At 46.9% G+C, this 23,513-nt stretch overlaps 1 protein-coding gene across 1 annotated transcript in view; it reads right to left on the reverse strand.

Annotated features, from left to right (window-relative positions):
• Positions 1-23,513, reverse strand: part of dock3 (dedicator of cytokinesis 3) — a 1,472,428-nt gene that overhangs the window by 489,364 nt on the left and 959,551 nt on the right. Inside the window, exon 13 of the mRNA XM_078543841.1 lies at positions 5,172-5,260. Within this exon, the coding sequence (XP_078399967.1) occupies positions 5,172-5,260 (89 nt within the window). The remainder of the gene's footprint in view (positions 1-5,171; positions 5,261-23,513) is intronic.

Raw genomic sequence — 23,513 nt, forward strand, 5'->3', positions numbered from 1 at the left:
TAATGGCTGCTGCCAGGGAGCTGTTAAAGGCATATGTGTGTAGTTGTTGGCACCCTGAACAAGTGAGAAGTCGGAAGTCGCTGCAAATCCCACTGCTCTGGCAGCCGGGCTGGCTTTATCCAGGGGGAGCTGGATGTAATAGTGTGCCTTACTGAATAGAGCATCAGTGACCTCTCTGATGTATTTATCACTAATGCAATGACTGTAATTCTTTAGGTGTGTTTGGAGTTTTTGGCATATGCGCTTTTACCATTGACCCTGTACAGTTGGATCCTTTTGACCTTTGCACATTCCTATGAGAGGGACAAATGGTTATTCAAACCTCATGAACATTTGGGCCCAAGATGCTATGGATTCCTACAAGAATGCACACCATGAGTTAAGGTGCCCAAATCCTTCAATTGGCACTTGAGTATTACTAACACGTCTCAGCTGAGCCTTGCTCTCCTCATCCTGAAGTGTAAATTATTAGGGTGCCCCTAAAGTGCAATAGTCAATTCCTCCCACAAGCCCTCAGACTCCTCCCCTGGCAATTTTTTTCCTAGGTTATTTTTTAACTGCGTCATTCGATCGGTTGGCGAAATAGTGTTGCTCCAGTTCTATTATGAGATCAGCTTCCAATGCCTGCCACCACCCCCCACCCCCCGCCCCCACCCCCGCGTTACCGTCCAAGTTTCTCCTATCGTCTCCTGGGAGGGCATCATGTGCAAGTTTCTCTCCCTCTGATCATCCTGCCTCCCCCTCCAATCCTGGATATCCTCATCCTCCCTGCTGAACCATTTACTGTTGATGTCCCAAAGCCTCATGTCGACCTCATCCCTCTCAATCTTGGCACAGTGCACTATGCTATGGCTCTATGCACAGTGACCTACCGTGATTCCTCCTCCATGAGACCATCGAGTGCCCCCCTCTTAGTGACCAGCTCCCCATTTACAGACTGCAGAAGTCCCCGCTGACTGTGACTGTGCCATCTGCAGCCCAATACCAAGCCACCAACCCCAGGACCGAGATGTGTGAGGACTGCTCACTCCCTGCACACCATTCTGTGCACGACTGACATAAGATGGACAGGCCCCACCCTCCCTGGACTGGGACCAGGAAATGAGTGCCAGGCACAGCCTTGTAGCGTGGTGTGCACAGCCCCAGGACTGTCTCTGCGTTCTGGCCCTGAATATATGATGCGCACTGCCCTAAGACTGCCTCTGCTTTCTAGCCGCAACTATATGGTGCACACAGATCCAACACTGCCTCATCAGACTTATGCCCCCTCTTCGTTCCTCACTCCCCCCAGTGCTGTGCCTCTGTCCACCCTTCCCTCCTGCACCCCAGTGAACCACCCCTCCTCCCCCACCCCCCCAGTCATGTGTCTCTGTCCACCTCTTCGCTCATGTGCTTCAGTCAACCTCCCAAGTCAGAGGAGGAGGTGGCAGCATGGCAGGAGGTCCTCGTTCCGAGGGACCAGGAGGCCGAGCCCCCCCAAGCTAACCAAATGTGCCTGGGAGGAGGTGGTAGAGGTAGTCAGCTCCCATGATGTGGTCCGACGCACGTGAGTCCAGTGCCGCAAGCGATTGAACGACCTCTTGGGCTCAGGAAGGGTGAGTACCATGTTGGCAGTGGTCACTTAACACAGCAGGCAGGCTTTCCCCGCAAGCCCCCCCACCCCCCCAACTCTGAGTGCAGTTACGGCATTGAATCCTTCACGGCATGTTTCCCTTGCTGGGTGGGCCAGCAGATATTGCCCATGCCTAGTTCACCCTGAGAGGGTAGTGCTGAGATGGGTTCTGCACCTGCAGCATGTGTGACACTGACCCAGAGTACGGTTTTGGTGGCAACCTCAAGGATCTGCACCTAGGCACAGTGCTGGAACTGCGAAACATGTCAAAGTCAGGGTGCTGACATGCTGGCGGGGCATTCAATCCATCTGCTGCCCTTGGCATTCCACGTGCTTGTGCATCCTTGCTTTACAAGGTTAGACCGTGTGGTCCCAAATGTGATGGGGGCAGCATGAGGGCAAAGGGGTGGGGGTCAGCCCTGGCTTCTTGGTGTGAGTGTGCGGCAGCTGTGGGGTGACAAAGCACTGGAGCCATGCAATGTCCCACTCTGGCTGGGGTGGCAGGGATGCGATAGGAATCCAGGTATAGGGTGGACTAATCAATGCTCTTCCTCCTTTTCAGGAGAAACTGCACACAATGCCACTGAGCAGATGCGGACTGGAGGAGGCCAGACCCAGTTGGCCATTGTGACCAGATACAAGCAGGAGGTGATGGATCTGGAGAGGCTCCATGCGCCCAGGTCCACCGGTGGCGATGAGGCTGGGGTGCCATGGGGAGGTAAGATTGCCGAGCACTGAGGTCACCATCTGTGACCCAGCAGCCATGGCACTGCTGAATGCTCAGTGATTGAAGCTTGCAACATGGGTTGACCATTGATTATGGAAAGATGAGAGCATTCTGATCTGGGGGACAGGCATGAACATTGACATTGTCTCCACTTTAACTAATCAAATGTCCTTGTTCTTCCTTTCAGAATCACTGGAGCAGGGCCAGGAGGAGGAGGCAGAGGAGCCACCTCTCACTCCTAAGGGCGCTGAACAATTGGACTCACCAGCATCACGCCACCTCTTCCAGGCAGGCACCAGTGCAGATACTAGCACCTCGGTGGGAATTAGATGATCAGCTAGTGTCCCGGGGCACAACGGTGAGGGCACTTCACAGTTGCTTGAGGTGCTGGTGGAGACAGAGGGTGCCCATGGCACTGGCAGTCGGAGGACTGCTGGGGACCAGGCACAAGCTCGGCCAGTGGCTGATAATGTGCCTCTGGAGTCGTCCGTGAGGCAGCAAATGCTGGAAGTGCAGCACAGTATGCGGGAGGATCTGGCGGAGATACATAAGGTTATGCGTGGCATGGTGCCCGTGCTGGAGGAGTCCACACGGAGCATCACCGACGCAATGAGCCTCGTGGCCAAGCGCTGTGCTTCCTCCATGGAGAGAGTGGCGACTCTCGTGGAGAGGCTCCTCCAGGAGAACAATCAGGGCCTCCTGGGGTTGCACTTGGACCTGCAAGCCCTCACAGCGGCACTGACCTCAGCTGGTCAGTGCCAGTGTGGGAGATGGTTTGGGCACCAAGTAGCCCAGCTCTGTGCCCATCCATCAACAGTGAGCAAGGAGGTCCGAAGTGACTTCACGTCGGCGCAGGAGCTGCCTGTCGTCTCTGCGGGCTCCTCTCAGGGTGCTCTAGATGAGGGCAGCAGCCTCTGCCAGTGACCGTGGGATCCGATGAGGCTGTGGCGACTGGGGAGATGCCAGCTGTGGAGCTGACCGCTCCCTCCCAGGTGGGGCCATCAAAGGCTCCATGGGCCAGAGGAGGCCCGCCAAGGTCATTGAGGCCAACAGGACAGCACAGTGAGCAGGCTGTCGCAGATGCCAGTGCCAGCGAGGAGGGAGCACCAAGACGTAGCACCCGCAAACTTAAGGCATCTTAAGCACACCATGGGTTTCTCACTGGTGGTTTTATGTTGCCCTGCTATTAGTTCATGACCACTCAGTGTGATGCAAAACACTTTTCTAATTTTTTTGTACTTCATTTTTGTTACATCATTAAATTTTGATATGTGAGCATGGCTCAGGGTGATTTCTTACTTCTGCAGCTGGACAGGAACCCATGATTTTATGAGTGAGTTGTTTGACATTGAGCTTTATTGACAAGGCCCTTAGTTAATGTTCCTACCAAGGCAGATTTTGCACTCAGGTATTGAGTATGGACCCTGCAGCCCTGGCTTGTGTTGGAGGTCCATCTGTTGTGAGCTAGCTGAAGCTTCGTTGGATTAAAGCCTCCTAGGTGTCCCTGCCTCCCTGGAGTATGCCCAGGTCAGCGTCTATCCCCTCAGCATTCTCCTCTGTGTGCTCATCCTAGGACTCACTACTGGATTCATCATGTGCAGCCAGAGCAACTGCGTCTATGTCTTCTTCGTCCACTGCGTCGCCCCTTTCCAGCGCCAGATTGTGGAGAGGGCAGCATGCAATCACTATCAGCGACACACGATCTGGGGGGTATTGGAGTGCGCCCCCTGAACAGGCCAGGCATCAGAAGCGCATCTTGAGAAGACCTATGGTTCTCTCTACCACAGCCCTTGTGGAGGCATGGCTCCTATAGTACTGCTGCTCAGCCTCTGTTCTTGGATGGCAGAGGGGCATCATGAGCCACCTTCTGAGGGGATAGCCTTGTCTCCCAGCAGCCATCCATTCAGCCGGGCTGAAGCACTGAAGAGCCTCAGCACCTGCGAGTGTCTGAGGATGTAAGCATCATCGGAGCTGCCTGGGTACCTTGCACAGACTTGCAGAATCTGCATCTTGTGATCACACACTATCTGCACGTTCAAGGAGTGGAATCCCTTCCTGTTGACGAAGGCACTGGGCTCACCCGCTGGCGCCTTGATGGCCACATGTGTGCAGTCGATTGCACCCTGGACGTGGGGGAAGCCAGCAATCGCTGCAAAGCCTCTGGCTCGCTCTGTCTGGCTGGCCTCATCCCAGCAGTAGTGGGTAAAAGTCAATGCATGCCTGAACAGAGTGTTTGTCACCTGCTTGACACAAGTGTGGACAGCTGATTGGGAGACTCCACAAAGATCACCCACCGACCCCTGGAAAGAGCCAGAGGCATAGAGGTTGAGGGCAGCCATGACCTTCAGTGCCACTGGCACAGGGTGCCCACCCAGACAGTTGGCGCAGATCTTAGGGCCTATCATCTGACAAATGAGAGGTGACTGTCTCCCTTGAGAGATGGAGCCTCCTTCAGCACTACATTATTTATTGGTTCAACTTGCTTAAACTGGTGAGTGTAATTATCGAAGAGGACCATGGACTGTTGAGCAATTATAGCGGTGGTAGAGTTACTGCAACAAAATTTTTCACCATCAACAACTTGCAAAACTTGAGATAGGGAATGGCTTGGGTATTTTTGAAAACCAGTTATAAGTTATAATGATGCTTGTTAAAGGGAGGCTGCAATCTAAATATAAAGTATGATATAGAAGTACAATGGGAATAATAGCATTTCTCCTATGCACACAGGACAATAATTTACTGATCGAGGGCTCAGGTTTGGGGCAGAAAAGTCTCAAAAAATGATTTTCACATATGAGTCAAGAGTTTAAATAGGATGCAGAGATTTACCGTAATTTGTGCTGGCAGCAGTGTATTTGTTGCTAGATTTGCGAATTATATTTTCATGGATTTGATACCACTCATTTTCATTATTGCACCTGTTAATAAAAAACACAAGGAAAATAAGAAAGATTAGAAATCATTTCTCACAAACATTAGGACTGTCAAAGACTTCCACAAAAGCCCAATCCACCATTTCACACAAACACCGAAACCAAGGTTAAGAGATTTCTCACTGTAATGCAAGATTAACCGAATGGCAGTGAACTGAAGCTCAGCAGTAGTTGTTATATACTCAGCCATAAAGCTCAGCACTATAGAGACACATGAAAGTGCACCATGCTTCACTGCAAACTGTCAGAAATTATTGCATTATTTGAGCATGTAATGCAGTCAATGATAACATTACAGAAATGATCAGATTAAAAAATTCTATGCTTAATGACACCTCTAGAAGGCAATTCAGGATGGCATCATAGTGTTTATGCCACTGGACTAGTAATCCAGAAACGCAGACTGATACGAACATATGAATTAGGCCACTCAGCGCCTCAAATCTGCTCAGCCATTCAATAAGATCATTGCTGATGTGATTGTAACCTTCTGCTTAACCCCAATAATATTTCACCCCCTTGTTAATCAGGAATCTATCTACCTCTGTCTTCAAAATATTCAAAGACTCTGCTTTCACTGCATTTTGAGGAAGGGAGTTCCAAAGATTCACTACCCTCTGAGAGAAAAAAATTCTCATCTCTGTCTTAAATGGGCACTTCCTTATTTTAAACAGTGACCCTATTTCTAGATTCTTCCAAAAGAGGAACCATCCTCTCCACGTCCACCCTGTCAAGACCCCTCAGGATCTGTAGTAATCTGATGTGTAATATACCTTTAAGAGAAGTATTGTAATGTAAGATCACATGATCTTTATCCCCAGTAGCAGAGTAGCGTGTGCTACCTCTATGGGAGTGTCTTGCGTTAGACACTGAAGAGTGAAGACAGAGTTTTGAGTTGTAAGCACGCAAATGTAGCTGCTGAGTTTAATTTGTAAATAAACAGCATGTGTTTATTCTAACAACGATCTACTGATGTTCTCTGTCTCTGTACCAACTCGGTCACCCTGAAACAAGCGTGCAACCCAGATCCTTTCGTCCCAAGAAACCAAGGGCACTGGATCCAACAAACTCGCGATGAGACTAAAAGCATGAAAAACCACGGAAAAAATGAGATAAAAAGTGAGGAAGAATGAAGGAAATCAAAAGAACCAAAACCTGGCTATACCTCGCACGGTAGTTGTTAGTAAAAGAAAATTTCCTTCTTGATCGTCAAAGTAATCCTCTTAGGGCATGCCACAATTTGGAAGATTTCGATCCAACCTCAGACGACTGGTCTCACTATTCTTCTTCCAGGCAAATGACATGGTGGGGGAGGAGAAGAGGCATGTGTTCCTCTGACCACGTGTGAGAGTAAGATTAATTCAAAATCTGTTGGTGCTCAGTGCCCCAGACTGAAAAGTTTTGATGGCTTAGTGAACCTCATAAAGAACCAGCCCAAGCCGAAGCCGTTGGTGACGATGCAACAGTTTAAATTTAACTCAAGAAATAGAGCTGCGGGTATGACAGTTGCTTGTTATGTGGCAAGTCTGAAGCAATTAACTGAATATTGCGAGTTTGGTACATCTATCAATGATATGCTTAGAAATCGTTTGATGTGCGGTATAAACGAAAATGCGATTCAGAAGAGATTACTGGCTGAAACAAAGTTAGATTTTCAGAAGGGATTGGGAATTGCTCTGGCAATGGAAGGTGCAGTGCGAGACTCAGAAGCCATATGAGGAGTGCAAAAAGGTGCAGTCCTCCACATTGGGCGGGGAGCCTCAACCAAAAAGAGCACAAAAGTACAGAGCTTTGTTCAGAAGCGGGAAGCAGCCAACGCTAGCAGACAAATTAAAAGGGATAACTTAGCAGCAAAAACATGGCATAATAGTAACAGAGGTAGAAGCAGACAACCTTGTAATGAATCACAGTTTTAAAAGATCTAACGTTTCTTCTGCCATCGAAATGGACACCTCATAAGACATTGTAAAGATAGTATCAGGTACACTTTCAGACAAAAGCAAAAACTCAATGAGATAAGCAGCGTTGAAAAGCCTAAAGTAGTAGATGCTGATATCTATTCATTATATAATTTAAAGGTAGGAAGAACAGAGCCTATCTATGTAACCATGAGAGTGAATGAAAAGCCTATCAAAGTGGAGGTGGATACCAGAGCAGTCACTACGGTGATCGGTGAGCATACTTTTAAATGCCTGAATCATGGAGAACGTAAGTTGAATTTGGAAGAAACTGATGTCAAATTAAAAACTTACATGGGAGAAGGCAATGTCACAGTACACTTCGGAGGTCAAACAGTGAAATTACCCTTGATGGTAACAGCAGGTGAGGGACCTAGTCTTCTCGGATGAAACTGGCTGAAAGAACTTAAATTGGAATGGACTGAAATCTTCCAATTGAGAACTAAAGGGCTATCAGAGCTACGACAAAAATATCCCTCAGTTTTCAAGGAAGAACTTGGAAAAATTGAGGGTCTACAAGCAAAAATTAATGTAGATCCAGAGGCAACAGGAAGATTCATGAAGGCAAGACTGGTACCTTATGCAATACGGGAAAAGGTAGACACCAAACTGGACAGATTAGAAAAAATGGGAGTGATACAGCCAGTACAATTTTCAGAGTAGGCAGCACCAGTTGTACCTATTCTCAAACCTGACCGAAGCATTCGAATATGTGGGGACTACAAATTAACAGTCAATAAAGTAGCAAAATTTGATAGACACCCAATACCTAAAATTGAAGATTTATATGCTAAACTGGCAGGTGGAATGGTCCACACAAAATCTGAGATAACCAGCCAAGAAGGTATTTTGTTGTGGGGAGCACGAGTGATTGTTCCTCCAAAAGGGCAAAATCCATTGTTATCTGAACTTCACAGTGCACATCCTGGAATTTCCAAAATGAAGGTAATAGCACGCAGTTATATTTGGTGGCCAGGAATGGATGGGGAAATAGAAAACTTAGTGAGAAGTTGTATGCAGTGTCAACAAGTACAAAAATTACCTGCAACAGCTCCGTTGGGAGTGGCCAGGCAGGCCATGGGTATGAGTACACATTGACTATGTGGAACCTTTTATGGGAACAATGTTTCTACTTACTGTAGACGCTCATTCAAAATGGATGGACAGTGATGTAAGTGAGGTCGCCCACATCCTCCATTACAATAGACAAGCTACGACAAAGTTTCGCTATAAATGGACTACATGAAGTGCCAGTATCAGACAATGGAACAGTACTCATCAGTGCTGAATTTAAACAATTTACAAACCTCATCACTAATGATCATGTGAAAACATCCCCATACCACCCTTCTTCAAATAGGCTCGCCGAGAGAGCAATTCAGATCTTCAAATCTGGTATGAAGAAATTATCTGGAGATTCTATAGCGACTAAATTAGCACGGTTTCTTTTCCACTTTAGAACCACCCCTCATACGGCAACAGGTGTAACACCTGCGGAATTGTTGATGAAGCGCCTTCTCCGACCGAGACTGATCTTAACTATGCCAAACTTGAGGGGGAAGGTAGAAAGAAGGCAGGAAAGTCAGAAAATTGGACATGACTGTCACAGTCGGGACAGAATGTTTAAAGTAGGAGAGAAAGTATTTGTGAAAAATTATAGAGAAGGACCAACATGGTTGTTTAGTAAGTGCTGTAACTTATTTCTCTTTCCTACCAAGTGAAAGTCAAAGATCGAGTAATAAGGAGACATGTGGATCACATAAGAGGAGAAACCAAATACCCAGAAATGATTCCATCAGTGTTTGAGACTGAATCAATATCTCCTGTTGAAAGAACTCAACCGAGCACAAATGTGTTCGAAAGGCCGACAGTACCTGAAAGAGTCGAAGAAACAGATTTACAGGTACCTACTGAAGAACCAGATGCTCAAATGACTACAGTAAGGCAGGTTCCAAATCAAACTGCAGAAGCTGTAGAGCTGAGACGTTCTACACGCATAAGGTAACCCCCAGAGAGACTGACTTTGTAAATTATTGATCTGTGTAAATAACTTGATAAATTGAAATAAATGTAAAATGTATTTTTCAGTAAAGTGGGAGGGATGTAGTAATCTGATGTGTAATAAACCCTTAAGACAAGTTATAATGTAAGATCACATGATCTTAATACTCAATAGCAGAGTAGCTTGGGCTACCTCTGTGGGAGAATCCTGAGTTAGACACTGAAGAGTGAAGACAGAGTTTTGATTTGTAGGCACACTAGTGTTGCTGCTGAGTTTAGTTTGTAAATAAACAGCATGTGTTTATTCTACCAACGATCTACTGATGTTCTCTGTCTCTGTACCAATGCGGTCACCCCAAAACAAGCGTGCAACCCAGATTCTTTAGCCCCGACAAACCAAGAGCACTGGATCCAACAGGATCTTAAAGGTTTCAATCAAGGTTTCAATTACTCTTCTAAACTCCAGTGGATACAAGCCAAGCCTGCCCAACCTTTCCTCATAACACAACCTGCCCATTCCTGGTATTAGTCTAGTAAACCTTCTCTGAACTGCTTTTAATGCATTTACATTCTTCCTTAAATAAGGAGACCAATGCTATACACAGTACTCCAGATGTGGTCTCACCAGTGTCCTGTACAACTGAAGCATAACCTCCCAATTTTTATATTCAATTCCCCTTGCAATATGCAATAACATTCTATTAGCTTTCCCAATTACTTGCTGAATATGCATACAAGCCTTTTGTGATTCATACACAAGAGCACCCAGGTCCCTCTGAATCTCAGAACTCTGCAATCTCTCACCTTTTAGATAATATGCTTCTTTTTTATTCTTCCTACAAAAATGGACAATTTCACATTTGCCCACATTATACTCCACTTGCCAGATCTTTGGCCACTCACTTAATCTATCTTTGTCCCTTTGTAGGCTCCTTACTTTCCTACCTTTCTTTGAGTCATCAGCAAATTTAGCAACCATACCTTCGGTCCCTTCATTCAAGTTGAAATAAATAAATTGAAATAAATTGTAAGAAGTTGAGGGCCCAGCACTGATCCCTGTGTCATACCACCTGTCACATCCTGCCAAACAGTAAAAGACCCATTTACGCCTATTCTCTGTTTCCTGTTAGCTAGCCAATCTTCTATCCATGCCAATATGTAATGCTCTACACCATAAGCTTTTATTTTCCACAATAACCTTTTATGTAGCACCTTATCAAATGCCTTCTGGAGATCTAAGTACAATACATCCATCGTTTCCCCTTTATCCACAGCACATGCGACTCCTTCAAAGAACTCCAATAAATTGGTTAAACATGATTTCCCTCTCACAAAACCATGTTGACTCTGCCTGAGTGCCTTGAACTTTTCCACGGGCCCTGCAATTACATCTTTAATAATAGCTTCTAACATTTTTCCTATGACAGATGTTAGGCTAACTGGCCTGTAGCTTCCTGCTTTCTGTCTGCCTACCTTTTTGAATAAAGGAGTTACATTTGTTATTTTCCAATCTAATGGAACCTTTCCTGAATCTAGGGAATTTTGGGAAATTAAAACCAATGCATCAACTATCTCACTGGCCGCTTCTTTCAAGACCTTAGGGTGAAGTCCATCAGGACCCGGGGATTTGTCAGCCTGCAGCTCCAACAATTTGCTAAGCACCACTTCCCTGATGGTTGTATTTTTCCTGAGTTCCTCCCTTCCATTTCCTGATTTGCAGCTATTTCTGGAATGTTACTTGTACCCTCTATATAGTGAAGGCTGATGCAAAATACCTGTTCAATTCATCTGCCATCTGCTTATTTTCCATTATTAATTCCCCAGACTCACTTTCTATAGGACCAATGCTCACTTTGTTAACTCTTTCCTATTTAAATATCTATAGGAACTCTTACTATCCATCTTTATATTTCTAGCTAGTTTTCTCTCATACTCTGATTTTTCCCTCTTTATTAATATTTTTGTCATTCTTTGTTGTTCTTTATATTCTGTCCAATCTTCTGACCGTCATTGCACAACTATATGCTTTTTCTTTAAGATAGATACTGTCTTTAACTTTTTTAGTTAACTATGGATGGTGGGTCTTTCCCTTGGAAGTTCTCTTTCTTGGATAATCTGGAGATGTGAGTTCAAATGCCATCATGGCAGGTGGGGAATTCAAATTCAGTTCATGAAATAAATCTGGCATTGAAAGCTAGTATCAGTAATGGTGACCATGAAACTACTGGATTGTCGTAAAAACTCATGTGCCAAAGTACCTGCGCACAAGTCTGCCCCTTTAAATAAATCAGCCTGCACTCTAAAAGAAATTAGAGGGAACAATGCTCACCATTACATTCTTGAGAGTGATTAGGGATGGGCAATAAATGTTGACCTTGCCAGGAATACCCACAGCCCATGAATAAATAAAAAAAAGGTCTTGAAACTGATTTGCATTAATTGAGAAATGAGATAGTGACAGCTTTCAGGCCATTAAGTGGTGCCTGGTAATAGAACTGCAGGTGGGCATTCTACACTGGGAAAAGCATTCTGGATGAAGATCAGTTAATTTTCTGGTTTTTAATATGATTGGTTTATATGTGTGAGTGAAAGAAACAAAATCAAACAACCTCTAAGAGGGATGGATATTGCTACAGAACATTCCTTATTTTCCATGCAGTTTGGAGAAAAATTGTGCCAATCACTCCTCATGTTTCAAGCAGTAATGATATAGAAAAACAAAGGAATATTGATTGTAGTTATATTGATGATGAGGGTTCTTTGAGGGTTACTGAAGCCTTGCCTGAGGAAAATGCATTACTGCATTTAATGGAAGTTTCTAAGACCTAAAAATTGAGGGCTAACTTTAACGATTTCTCTTTGGAAATTACAAATCAAGCTGTCACTTCGCCATAATAATCCACTCCAGAGGAGTTGCAGTGATTTTCAATGAGTGAACTTTATGATAGTGGGGAGGCGGTGGTGTAGTGGTATTGTCACTGGACTGGTAATCCAGAGACCCAGGGTAATGCTCTGGGGCCTTGGGTTTGAAACCCACCTTGGCAGGTGGAATTTGAATTCAATTAAAAATCTAGAATTAAAAGTTGAATGATGACCAGGAAACCATTGTGTGGAAGGCAATATACTGTCCTGATCTGGCTGATATGTGACTCCAGGTCTGCAGTAATGTGGTTGACTCTTAAATAGCCTTTGGAATGGCCTAGCAAGCTACTCAGTTGTATTAAACTGTTACAAAGCTAACAAAACCGAATAGACCGCCCAGCATTCACCTAGGCACTGGAAATGACAAAGACCTCCTTACTAACATCTGGTGGCTTGTGTCAGCTGTACTCACAGAAAGTATCATATCCCAGACACCACCATCACCATCCCTGGTATGTTCTGTCCCCCCAGCAGAGTTGGTGGGACAGTATACAGTCAGGAGGATGTTGTCCTGGGAGTCCTCAACATCAACTACAGTTTGATGGCATCAGGTCAAACATGCCACCCACGCCTCCACCCTCATGTTGAACACCATGAGGAAGCACTGAGGGTGGCAAGGGCGCAGAATGTACTCTGGATGGGTGACTTCAATGTCCATCAAGAGTGGCTCGGTAGCACCACCAAATACTAAGCTGGCAGAGTCCTAAAGGGCATAGCTGCTTGGTTGGGTCTGTGGCAGGTGGTGAGGGAAAAGCATACTTGACCTCATCCTCACCAACCTGCCTGCCACAGATGCATCTTTTCATGACAGTATCAGTAAGAGTGACCAGCGCCTGGTGCTTGTTGAGACAAAGTCCCGTCTTCACACTGAGGATACCCTCCATCATGTGCTGTGGCACTACCACCATGCTATATGAGATAGATATCGAACAGATCTAGCAACTCAAGGCTGGGCAACCATGAGGTGCTGTGGGCCATCAGCAGCTGCAGAGCTATAATCAACCACAATCTGTAACTTCATCGCCCGGCATATCCCCCACTCTACCATTACTATCAAGCCAGGCGATCAACCCTGGTTCAATGAAGAGTGCAGGAGGGCATGCCAGGAGCAGCTCCAGGCACACCTGAAAATGAGGTGTCAACCCAGTGAAGCTGCAACACAGGTCTACTTGCGTGTCAAACAGCATAAGCAACAAGTGATAGAGCTAAGCGATTCCACAACCAATAGATCAGATCTAAGCTCTGCAGTTCGGCCAAATACAGTTGTGAATGGTGGTGCACAATTAAACAACTCACTGGAGGAGCGGGCGCCACAAATATCCCCATCCTCAATGATGGAGGAGCCCAGCACATCAGTGCAAAAGATAAGGCTAAAGCATTCGCAACAAACTTCAGCCAGAAGTGCCAAGTGGATGGTCCATCAGGGCCTCCACTGGAGGTTCCCAGCATCACAGATGGCAGTCTTCAGCCAATTCGATTCACTCCACGTGATATCAAGAAACAGTTGAAGGCACTGGATACTGCAAAGGCTATGAGCCCTGACAATATTCTGGCAATAGTATTGAAGACTTGTGTTCCAGACCTTGCCACGCCCCTAGCCAAGCTGTTCCAGTACAGCTACAATGCTGGCATTTACCTGATAATGTGGAAAATTGCCCAGGTATGTACACAAAATGCAGGATAAATTCAACCTGGCCAATTATTGCCCCATCAGTCTACTCTCGATCATCAGTAAAGTAGTGAAAGGGGTCATCAACGGTACTGTCAAGAGGCACTTGCTTAACAATAATCTGCTCACTGATGCCCAGTTTGGTTTCCGCCAGGGTTACTCAGTTTCTGACCTCATTACAGCCTTGATTCAAACATGGACAAAAGAAGTGAACTCTAGAAGTGAGATGAGAGTGACTGCCCTTGACATCAAGGCAGCATATGACCGAGTGTGGCATCAAGGAGCCCTAGCGAAACTGAAGTCAATGGGAATTAGGGGGAAACCACTTCACTGGTTGGAGTCACACATAGCACAAAGGAAGATGGTTGTGGTTGTTGGAGGTTAATGATCTTAGTTCCAGGACATCACTGCAGGAGTTCCTCAGGGTAATGTCCTGGCCCAACCATCTTCAGCTACTTCATGAATGAACTCCCTTCCATCATAAGGTCAGAAGTGGGGATGTTCGCTGATAATTGCACAATGTTCAGCACCATTCATGACTCCTCAGATACTGAAGTGGTCCATGTCCAAATGCAGCAAGACCTGGACAATATCCTGGCTTGGGCTGACAAGTGACAAATAATGTTCGTGCCACACAAGTACCAGGCAGGCAATGACCATCTCCAACAAGAGAGAATATAACCATTGTCCTTGACGTTCAATGTCATTACCATCGCTGAATTCCCCACTGTCAACATCCTGGGGGTTACCATTGACCAGAAACTGAACTGGCCTAGCCATATAAATACTGTGGCCTCAAGGGCATGTCAGAGGCTAGGAATCCTGCAGCGGGTAACTCACCTCCTGACTCCCCAAATTCTGTCCACCATCTACAAGGCACAAGTCAGGTGTGTGATGGAATATTCTCCGCTTGCCTGGATGAGTGCAGTTCCAACAACACTCAAGGAGCTTGACAGCATCCAGGACCAAGCAGCCCGCTTGAGTGGCACCCCATCCACAAACATTCACTCCCTCCACCACCGACGAACCATGGCAATAGTGTGTACCATCTACAAGATGCACTGAAGTATCTCACCAAGGCTCCTTAGGCAGCACCTTCCAAACCCATGACCAGCAGCATCTAGAAGGACAAGGGCAGCAGACACATGGGAACACCAGCACCTGGCAGTTCCCCTCCAAGTCACTAACCATTCTGACTTGAAAATATATTGCTGTTCTTTCACTGTCGCTGGGTCAATATCCTGGAACTCCCTCCCTAACAGCACTGTGGGTGTACCTGCACCACATGGACTGCAGCAGTTCAAGAAGACACACACCAGCTGCATATTGAGTGAATTAAAGCCCTTGCGGTTGACATAGTTGACCCCTTGTTGCAACGGAGATCTGAGCGCCATGTGAGTCCAGTCAATCGCACCCTGCACCTACAGGAAACCTGAGATCTGGGCAAATCTAATCGCTCTTGCATCCTGGCTCACTTGGTCCCAGGTGAAATGCGAAGATGGCATCTGTGACCTCATGAATGCAGTTGTGGATGGAGGCTTGTGATACCCCGCAGATGTCACTAGTGCAGCCCTGAAAGGAGCCACTGGCGTAAAAATTGAGCACCGTGGTCACTTTCACGGCCACTGACAGTGGATGCCCTCCATGTCCCTGTGGCGCCAAATCCCGCAGTAGCTGGCAGATGTGACCGACCAGTTCCCTAGACATGCACAGTCCTCATTGACACTGGTTCTCGATCATCTGCAGGAATGAAAGATGGCATCTATAGACCCTGGATCTACCTAGGCACCGACCAACGACGGCTCGCTATGTCCCTTCTGCAGCGTGTGCGGGAACCCCAACAGCTCTTTCTTCCTGAGGGTGCTTTTCCTCCCTCTGCACAGCCAGATGCCTCCATCACTCTCTTCTCCATTGTCTCTGCTCTCAGTACGCCATGAGTCATACAGCTAGTTCACCAGGCTCTACGCTCCTGATAGGGTGAAAGAGAGAGAGATGCGTGGGTTAGCTTGGGTATACCAAGAAGCTCTCTTGGTTAAGTCGGAACCCCCTTAACACATCCTGGAGAGTGCTGGCCACCACTTGGATGGCCAGAGTTTAGTACGCTGCATGGTTGCCCGAAATCCCAACCATGTCCGCCCCACTCCACCTGACCGATTGGCGGCAGCTTTGCCCATTGGACTGCATGCTGTGCTCTCAGCTCAGGTGCAGTCATTCTCATAACCCACACTGGAAGGCTACACTGTTAGCTTGAACCATGGGGAGATTGGTCCAAACCGGGATGATGACATTGCAAGGGGCTCTGAGCACCTCCACCAGTGACTACTGCACAGCCAACTTTAGCAAGGAGATTGTACACTGTGCCCAGTTGACCAACTGTTCTGCAGTCTTCTAAAACACTGATTAGTTTGCAGTCTGTGCCCAAGGGGTAAAAAGCTCTGAGCATTTGGTGGCACTTTCATGCCTCTGCGTTGCTTGAGTGGGCAGATAAGCTAGAGGCCCAACTCCACGCATGTCAATATGGCTGCAGATGATCCTGTGGGCGAGAGTGGGGGGATGATTCCGGCAGGCTGGCAGGTGTATTACGATGAGGTTCTCGAGGTCTGATGGTGGGAAACACGGCCCACCATCGACAGGCTGAGCGGACGATTGAAAACTGGTTTCATGACATCGTGAAACCGATTTTTGGCCTTCTCATCATATTGTCCACTCACACCGCTGAGCACACCCAACGTCAGTGAGCATGGATGATTCCGCCCCAAGTGTCTATGGAAGATGCAGCCCATACATGGAGTCTGTGTGGGCTGCATTGAAAGACAGTGTGGCAGATGCCTTTGCTCGGGATGTGACAGCTCATATTTGCCACATTCTCTGTGGCCACACGGACTGGGAGGGCATCCAATGTTAAATACTCTTAAGGTTACCGCCACACTCAAATTTCTTGCCAGTGGATCCTTCCATGGCTCCACTGGAGACCTCTGCAGAATCTCACAATTGGTGACACATCAATGCATAAGTGAGGTGACTGATGCCCTTTTCAATAAAGCTCAGTTCAGCAGCTTGTGTGCTGTTCACCATGGCTGAAGCAAGCCAGGTTGCCAGAGTTGTGGGATTCACTTTAATCTCAGGCTTTCCACAAATGCAGAGTGCCATCAATTGCGTACATGTGGCCTTGAGAGCTCTCTGGCAGTAGCCTGTAAGATTCATCAATAGAAAAGGATTTCACTCTCCAAACATCCAGCTCATCTGTGAACACAGAAAGTAGGCCGTGCATGTTTGTGTTAGGTACTCAGGCAACTCTCACAACTCTTACATCTTAAGTCACTCGCAGGTGCCTCAGATCTTTGTGGGCCCTTGGCGTTTAGAGGATTGGCTCCTTGGTGATAACAGGTGCCTCCTAAAGACATGGCTAATGATACTCGTTCTTCGTTCACAGAGTGCATCTGAGGAGAAATACAATTCTACACATTCAGCCACAAGGTCTTTATTAGAGCAGATTATGGTCTCTTCAGATGCATTTCAGATATTTGGACTAATCAGGCGGGCTCTCCAATATGCACCATAGAGGGTGTCCCGCATCTTCCCTGTTTGCTGTGCCCTTCACAACCTAGTGCTGCAAAAGGGAAATATTTTTCCACAGAGAAACTTGGAGGAGCTACACCTCTCCTTGGATGAGGAGGATGTTGAAGGGGATGAATTTGAAGAGGGTGAGGATTCAGACAAGCCACATGAGGATGACATGCGGAAGACGAGCACGTGACAACCTTATAGCTACAAGATTCTAGGAGGAATATTGAAACAAGCACAGTTCTCTTCACGCTTCAATGCAGGGGAGACAATAAGATCTTCATTATTATCTTCAACATCTCATGAAAGGTCATCAATCTTAAAATGATAATGGAGTAAGCATAAGTCATCTTTAACCCCAATGATGGGGTCATCCTGGGAAGGCGCAGTAGCCTAGGGGATATGTGGCTGCTGTGTAATTGAATAAGCATTACTCTAGTGCACATCCTTAAGCAACTATAAGCATAGTGCAGTCCTTTCAACCATGGCCCAAAAAGGTCAGTGACCATGGCAGTCTTCAAGAGGCAGAAACACTATTGCACAGCAATGCACTCATGCCAATGTGACAGCAGCTTAGCAAGGTGGCTCTAAGACGAAACACATTAGTCATACATCCGGACAGCACGATCCCTCCAAATGCATGATTACAGCTGAAGCTGCATCTTGATACTGAGCCGCAAGATGCCATCAGACATCAGGATGCAGTGATCTGTTACACGACAGCATGGGCACAAAGATGCGAGTTGTGCTAGCATTGTACTCACAAAATGATTCAGCAGAAATCTCATGTGATTATTGACAAACACTCATTACCATGCATTCGTCGAAAGCCTGCCAAGTTTACATCCTGCCAATGCCTTGGCATTTGGGAGAGATGTGGCCCAGCCAGTTTTGACATGGCTGACAATGATAACTTAGTTCCTTCACAGATACTGAAGAGCACTCAGGAGATGAGTTAGAACATCGCTTGCATACCATTATAGTCATCGACATTACCCATTTCACAAAGGTCGATCCTTGCTATGAACCCTAAGTCAGCAATTGCACAGCCATGTAATGAAATCAATATCAACTGGTGTTCTGTGACCCCACAGTGGGATTCTGTCAGGCAACGCTAGGCAGCCATTCAGGGGAAAAGTAACATCCTCCACAGGTAATTGGATGGCTTCATCACCTCTGGCATCACACACTCATGCCCATCTAGCAGACATTTCAAATGTCACCGAGTGGAACTAACTTCCATCGCTCGGCTTCATGCATGAAAAGGATGAAAACCAATAAAGGAGTAATGTTCAGCCTTAAAAGCGGAAACAAAATAACACTGCAGGGAGGCATTAAAGGCTATGGTGCTCAACAATGAATGATACTTTTACCAAAACTTCACAGTCATAAAATAAAGGCAATTACGCCTCCAACATTGGCCGAGATAAATACTTATAACACCCAGAAAGAACAGACTTCAGTGTGGCAACATCAGGATAGTCACTAATCTTCCATGAACTCATGCCAGCATGACAGCAGCTTAGCAAGGTGGCTCTAAGACGAAAAATATTAGTCATACATCCAGACAGCACTATCTCTCCAAATGCCAGCTCTCACGCATGATTACAGCTGAGGCCACATCTTGATAGAGAATTCTCATGAGGTCACATGCTCCAACATGAGGGTGCACTAGCTCCAAAACAGGTACACCCTCCTCGGCCTGACTTGCTGGAATTGATGAGGTCACAGGAAGAGGGGATTTGGAGCAGCAGGACACCCTTGCCCACTCTTGGGTGGATGGCCCTGGGGTGTCTGGCTGGGGCTCCTCCTCCCTTTAGATGCACAAGGGGCCCTCCCAGACTCCTTGAGAAGTAGGGGCACCTGGCGGGAGGTCGAGGTGCCCCATCCCCCTCTCACCTAACCACTGCTGGAATGCACCCAAGGCAAGAGTGATTGAGTACAGGTCTGAGCACAAATCCAGCAGAAACTGTGAATTCTGCTGGGCTTGGGTTTCCATGGCGGCAGCCATGCAGACTTCGATGCACTCGCATGCCAGAGCCACGACATCAGACAGAACGTGGACGGACTCCTCCATCCTTCATTCCAGTCTGCTGACAGCCTCTGATAACCCTATCTGATGTTCTCCTGTCTGTCCCTGCTTCTCTAACTTTTCTCTCATGACTGATTGCAGAGGTCCATCATTGGACTCAGATTCTGCGGGGGCTTGATCTCCAGCAGTCTTCCGAGTGTCAGAGACCTCGGCTAGCACTGCCTTCACCTGCTGTGGGCAAATGTCCGTGAGATGGTGATCAGGTTGTGAACTCGAGCCTACTCTATAATGAGGCCCCACTGAGATGCATGTATCTGAGCTGGTGGAGGATGTAGGTGAATACATTGTCATGGAACAGAACCTAGCCATGTACATTTTTATAAATATATATCCTTATTGTAATTTCTTACTTTTGAACCGAACTTTTCGGATGATGGCAGATTTTCCGCCTGTGAGTTATCACTTATGAGTCTCCAGAACAAAAGAATTCACTTCTCAGTTTCGGGAATGTCACACCTCATTATGTGTAAGGAGCTTCTACCAGACCACCTGGTGACTGCAAAGCCCAACTTCAAAGGGAGCTACCGGAAAGCTATTTGCATTTGACAACATTGGATTAGATGTTGGACAGGCTTTGGGGAGTCAGGAGGTGAGTTACATGTTGCAGGACTCATAGCCTCCAAACTGCTCGTGTAGCCACAGTATTTATATGGCTAGTCCAGTTCAGTTTCTTGTCAATGGTAGCCCCCAGTTTGTTGGTAATGGGGGATTCAATGGTAATGCCATTCAACGACAAGGGGCGAGGGTTAGATTCTCTCTTGTTGGAGATGGTCATTGCCTGGCACTTGTGTGGTGTGAATGTTACTTGCTACTTGTCAGCCCAAGCCTGGATATTGTCCAGGTCTTGCTGCATTTGGACATGGACTGCTTCAGTATATGAAGTTGGGCTTTGCAGTCACCAGGCGGTCTGGCAGAAGCTCCTTGCACATAACGAGGTGTGACATTCCCAAAACTGAGAAGTGAATTCTTTTGTTCTGGAGACTCACAGATGATAACTCACAGGCGGAAAATCTGCCATCATCCAAAAAGTCCAGCTCAAAAGTAAGAAATTACAATAAGGATATATATTTATAAAAATGTACATGGCAAATGGTGCTGAACATTGTGCAATCATCAGCGAATATTCCCATTCCTAACCTTATGATGGAAGGAAGATCATTGATGAAGCAGCTGAAGATGGTTAGGCCGGGGGCACTATCCTGAGGAATTCCTGCAGTGATGTCCTGGAGCTGAGATGACTGACCTCCAACAACCACAACCATCTTCCTTTGTGTTAGGTATGACTCCAACCAGCAGAGAATTTTCCCCCTGATTCCCACTGACTGCAGTTTTGCTAGGTCTCCTCCATGCCCCACTTGGTCAAATGCAACCTCGATGTCAAGGGCAGTCACTTTCATCTCATTTCTAGAGTTCACTTCTTTTGTCCATGTTTGAGCCAAGGCTGTAATGAGGTCAGGAGCTGAGTGGCCCTGGCGGAGCCCAAACTGGACATCAGTGAGCAGGTTATTGCTAAGCAAGTGCCGCTTGATATCACTGTTGAAGACTCCTTCCATTACTTTACTGAAGATCGAGATTAGACTGATGGGGCGGCAATTGATCCGGTTGGATTTGTTCAGCTTTTTGTGGACAGGACATATCTGGGCTATTTCCCACATAGCCAGGTAGATGCCAGTGTTGTAGCTGTACTGGAACAATTTGGCTAGGGGTACGGCAAGGTGTGGAGTTCAAGTCTTCAGTACTATTGCCGGAATATTGTCAGGGCCTGTAGCCTTTGCACTATTCAGTACCATCAGTCGTTTCTTGTGGAGTGAATTGAATTGGCTGAAGACTGGCATCTATGATGCTGGGAACCTCTGGTGGAGGCTGAGATGGATCACTCACTCGGCACTTCTGGCTGAAGATTGTAGAAAATGCTTCAGCCTTATCTTTTGCACTGATGTGCTGGGCCCCTCCATCTTTGAGGATGGGGATATTTGTGGAGCCTCCTGCTCCAGTGAGTTGTTTAATTGTGAATTAATTGTTTAATTCATGACTGTATTTGGCAGGACTTCAGAGCTTAGATCTGATTCGTTAGTTGTGGGACCGCTTAGTTCTACCACTTGCTGCTTATGCTGTTTGGTATGCAAGTGGCCCTGTGTTATAGCTTCACCAGGTTGACACCTCATTTTTAGGTATACCTGGCACGCCCTCCTGCACCCTTCATTGAACTAGGGTTGATCCCCAGCTTGATGGTAATTGCTGAGTGGGTGATATGCCGGCCATGAGGTTACAGATTGTGTTCGAGTACAATTCTGCTGCTGCTGATGGCCCACAGCGCCTCATGGATGCCCAGTCTTGAGTGGCTAGAATCTGTTCAAAATCTATCCCATTTGGCATAGTGGTTGTGCCACACAACACGATCCCATTTATTTTCATGTGAAAGCGGGATTTCGTCTCCACAACAACTGTAGGGTGGTCACTCCTACCGATACTGTCATACACAGATGCATCTGTGGCAGGCAGATTGCTGAGGATGAGGTCAAGCGTGTTTTTCCCTCTTGTTGGTTCCCTTACCACCTGCCACATACCCAGCCTAGCAGCTATGCCCTTTAGGACTTGGCCAGCTCGGTCAGTACTGGTTTTACCAAGACCCTCCCCCACCCCCACCCCCAGAGTATATTCTGTGCCCTTGCCACCCTCAGTGCTTCCTCCAAGTGGTGCTCAACATGGAGGAACACTGAATCATCAGCTGAGGGAGTGCAGTTCATGGCAATCAGTAGGAGGTTTCCTTGCCCATGTTTGACCTGATGCCATGAGACTTCATGGGGTCCGGAATTGATGTTGACTCCCAGGGCAACTCCCTCCTGACTGTATACCGCTGTGCCGCTACCTCTGCTGGGGGGACAGGACATACCCAGGGATGGTGATGGTGGTGTCTGGGACATGATCCCATGAGGATGGCAATGTAAGGCTATTGCTTGACTCGTCTGTGAGACAGCTCTCCCAATTTTGGCATTAGCCTCCAAACATTAGTAAGGAAGACTTTGCAGGGTCGACAGAACTGAGTTTGCCGTTGCCTAAGTTGATACCGGGAGTCTGTCCAGTTCCATTCCTTTTTTGAGGCTTTGTCGCAGATTGATACAACTGAGTGGCTTGCTCAGCCATTTCAGAGGGCATTGCTGTGGGTCTGGAGTCACTTGTAGGCCAGACCAGGTAAGGATGGCAGATTTCTTTCCCTAATGGACATTAGTAAATCAGATGCGTTTTTTATAACAACAATTGACAATGGTTTCATGATCATCATTAGACTTTTTTTAATTCCAGATTTTTATTGAATTCAAATCCTATGGCAAGATTTGAACCTGGGTCCCCTGAATCTCGAGTCCAGCAATAATACCACTATGCCATCGCCCGCCTCACAATTTCCAGGCAGTGTCCACGACTCCTACATTCTCAGTCGGTCACAGATCCTTGACATCTTCAAGGGTCTGCAGAGGCTGCAGGGTTGGCTGCTAAGGGACAAGGACAACCTGCAGAGGATGTGGCTGATGACACCCGTGCGGCGGCCTCAGACTGCAGCAGAGCGAAGATATAACAAGGCTCATGCTGCAACTTGCAACTTGATGGAGCAAACCATCGGGATGCTGAAAATGAGGTTCTGATGCTTTCAGTTTTACCAGTCTGATGGAGACCTGCAATATAATCCACAGAGGGTGTCATGCATTATTGGCGCCTGCTGCGCCCTTTACAACTTGGCGCTGCAACGGGGTGAGAAGCTGGCTGGATGAGGAGATGCAGGAGCTGGAGGTCTCCTCTGATGAGGAGGATGTCGATGGTGATGAGGGTGAGGAGGTCCACAAAGGTGACGATGACGGTGATGAGGCCTTCACACTTGCCAGACGAGGCAGGCACACTCAGGAGGCCCTCATAGCTACTAGATTTGTGGAGGATGATGACAACATGCAGTGAGGAGACTGCATAGGTCATCACATTGCATCTCTGAATGTTTGAATCCAGTCTGGCTTATGGCAGCGCAAGTACCCTCTGTGATAA

The sequence above is a fragment of the Cetorhinus maximus genome, chromosome 6, assembly GCF_964194155.1.
Source record: "Cetorhinus maximus chromosome 6, sCetMax3.hap1.1, whole genome shotgun sequence".
Taxonomy (NCBI): Eukaryota; Metazoa; Chordata; class Chondrichthyes; order Lamniformes; family Cetorhinidae; genus Cetorhinus; species Cetorhinus maximus.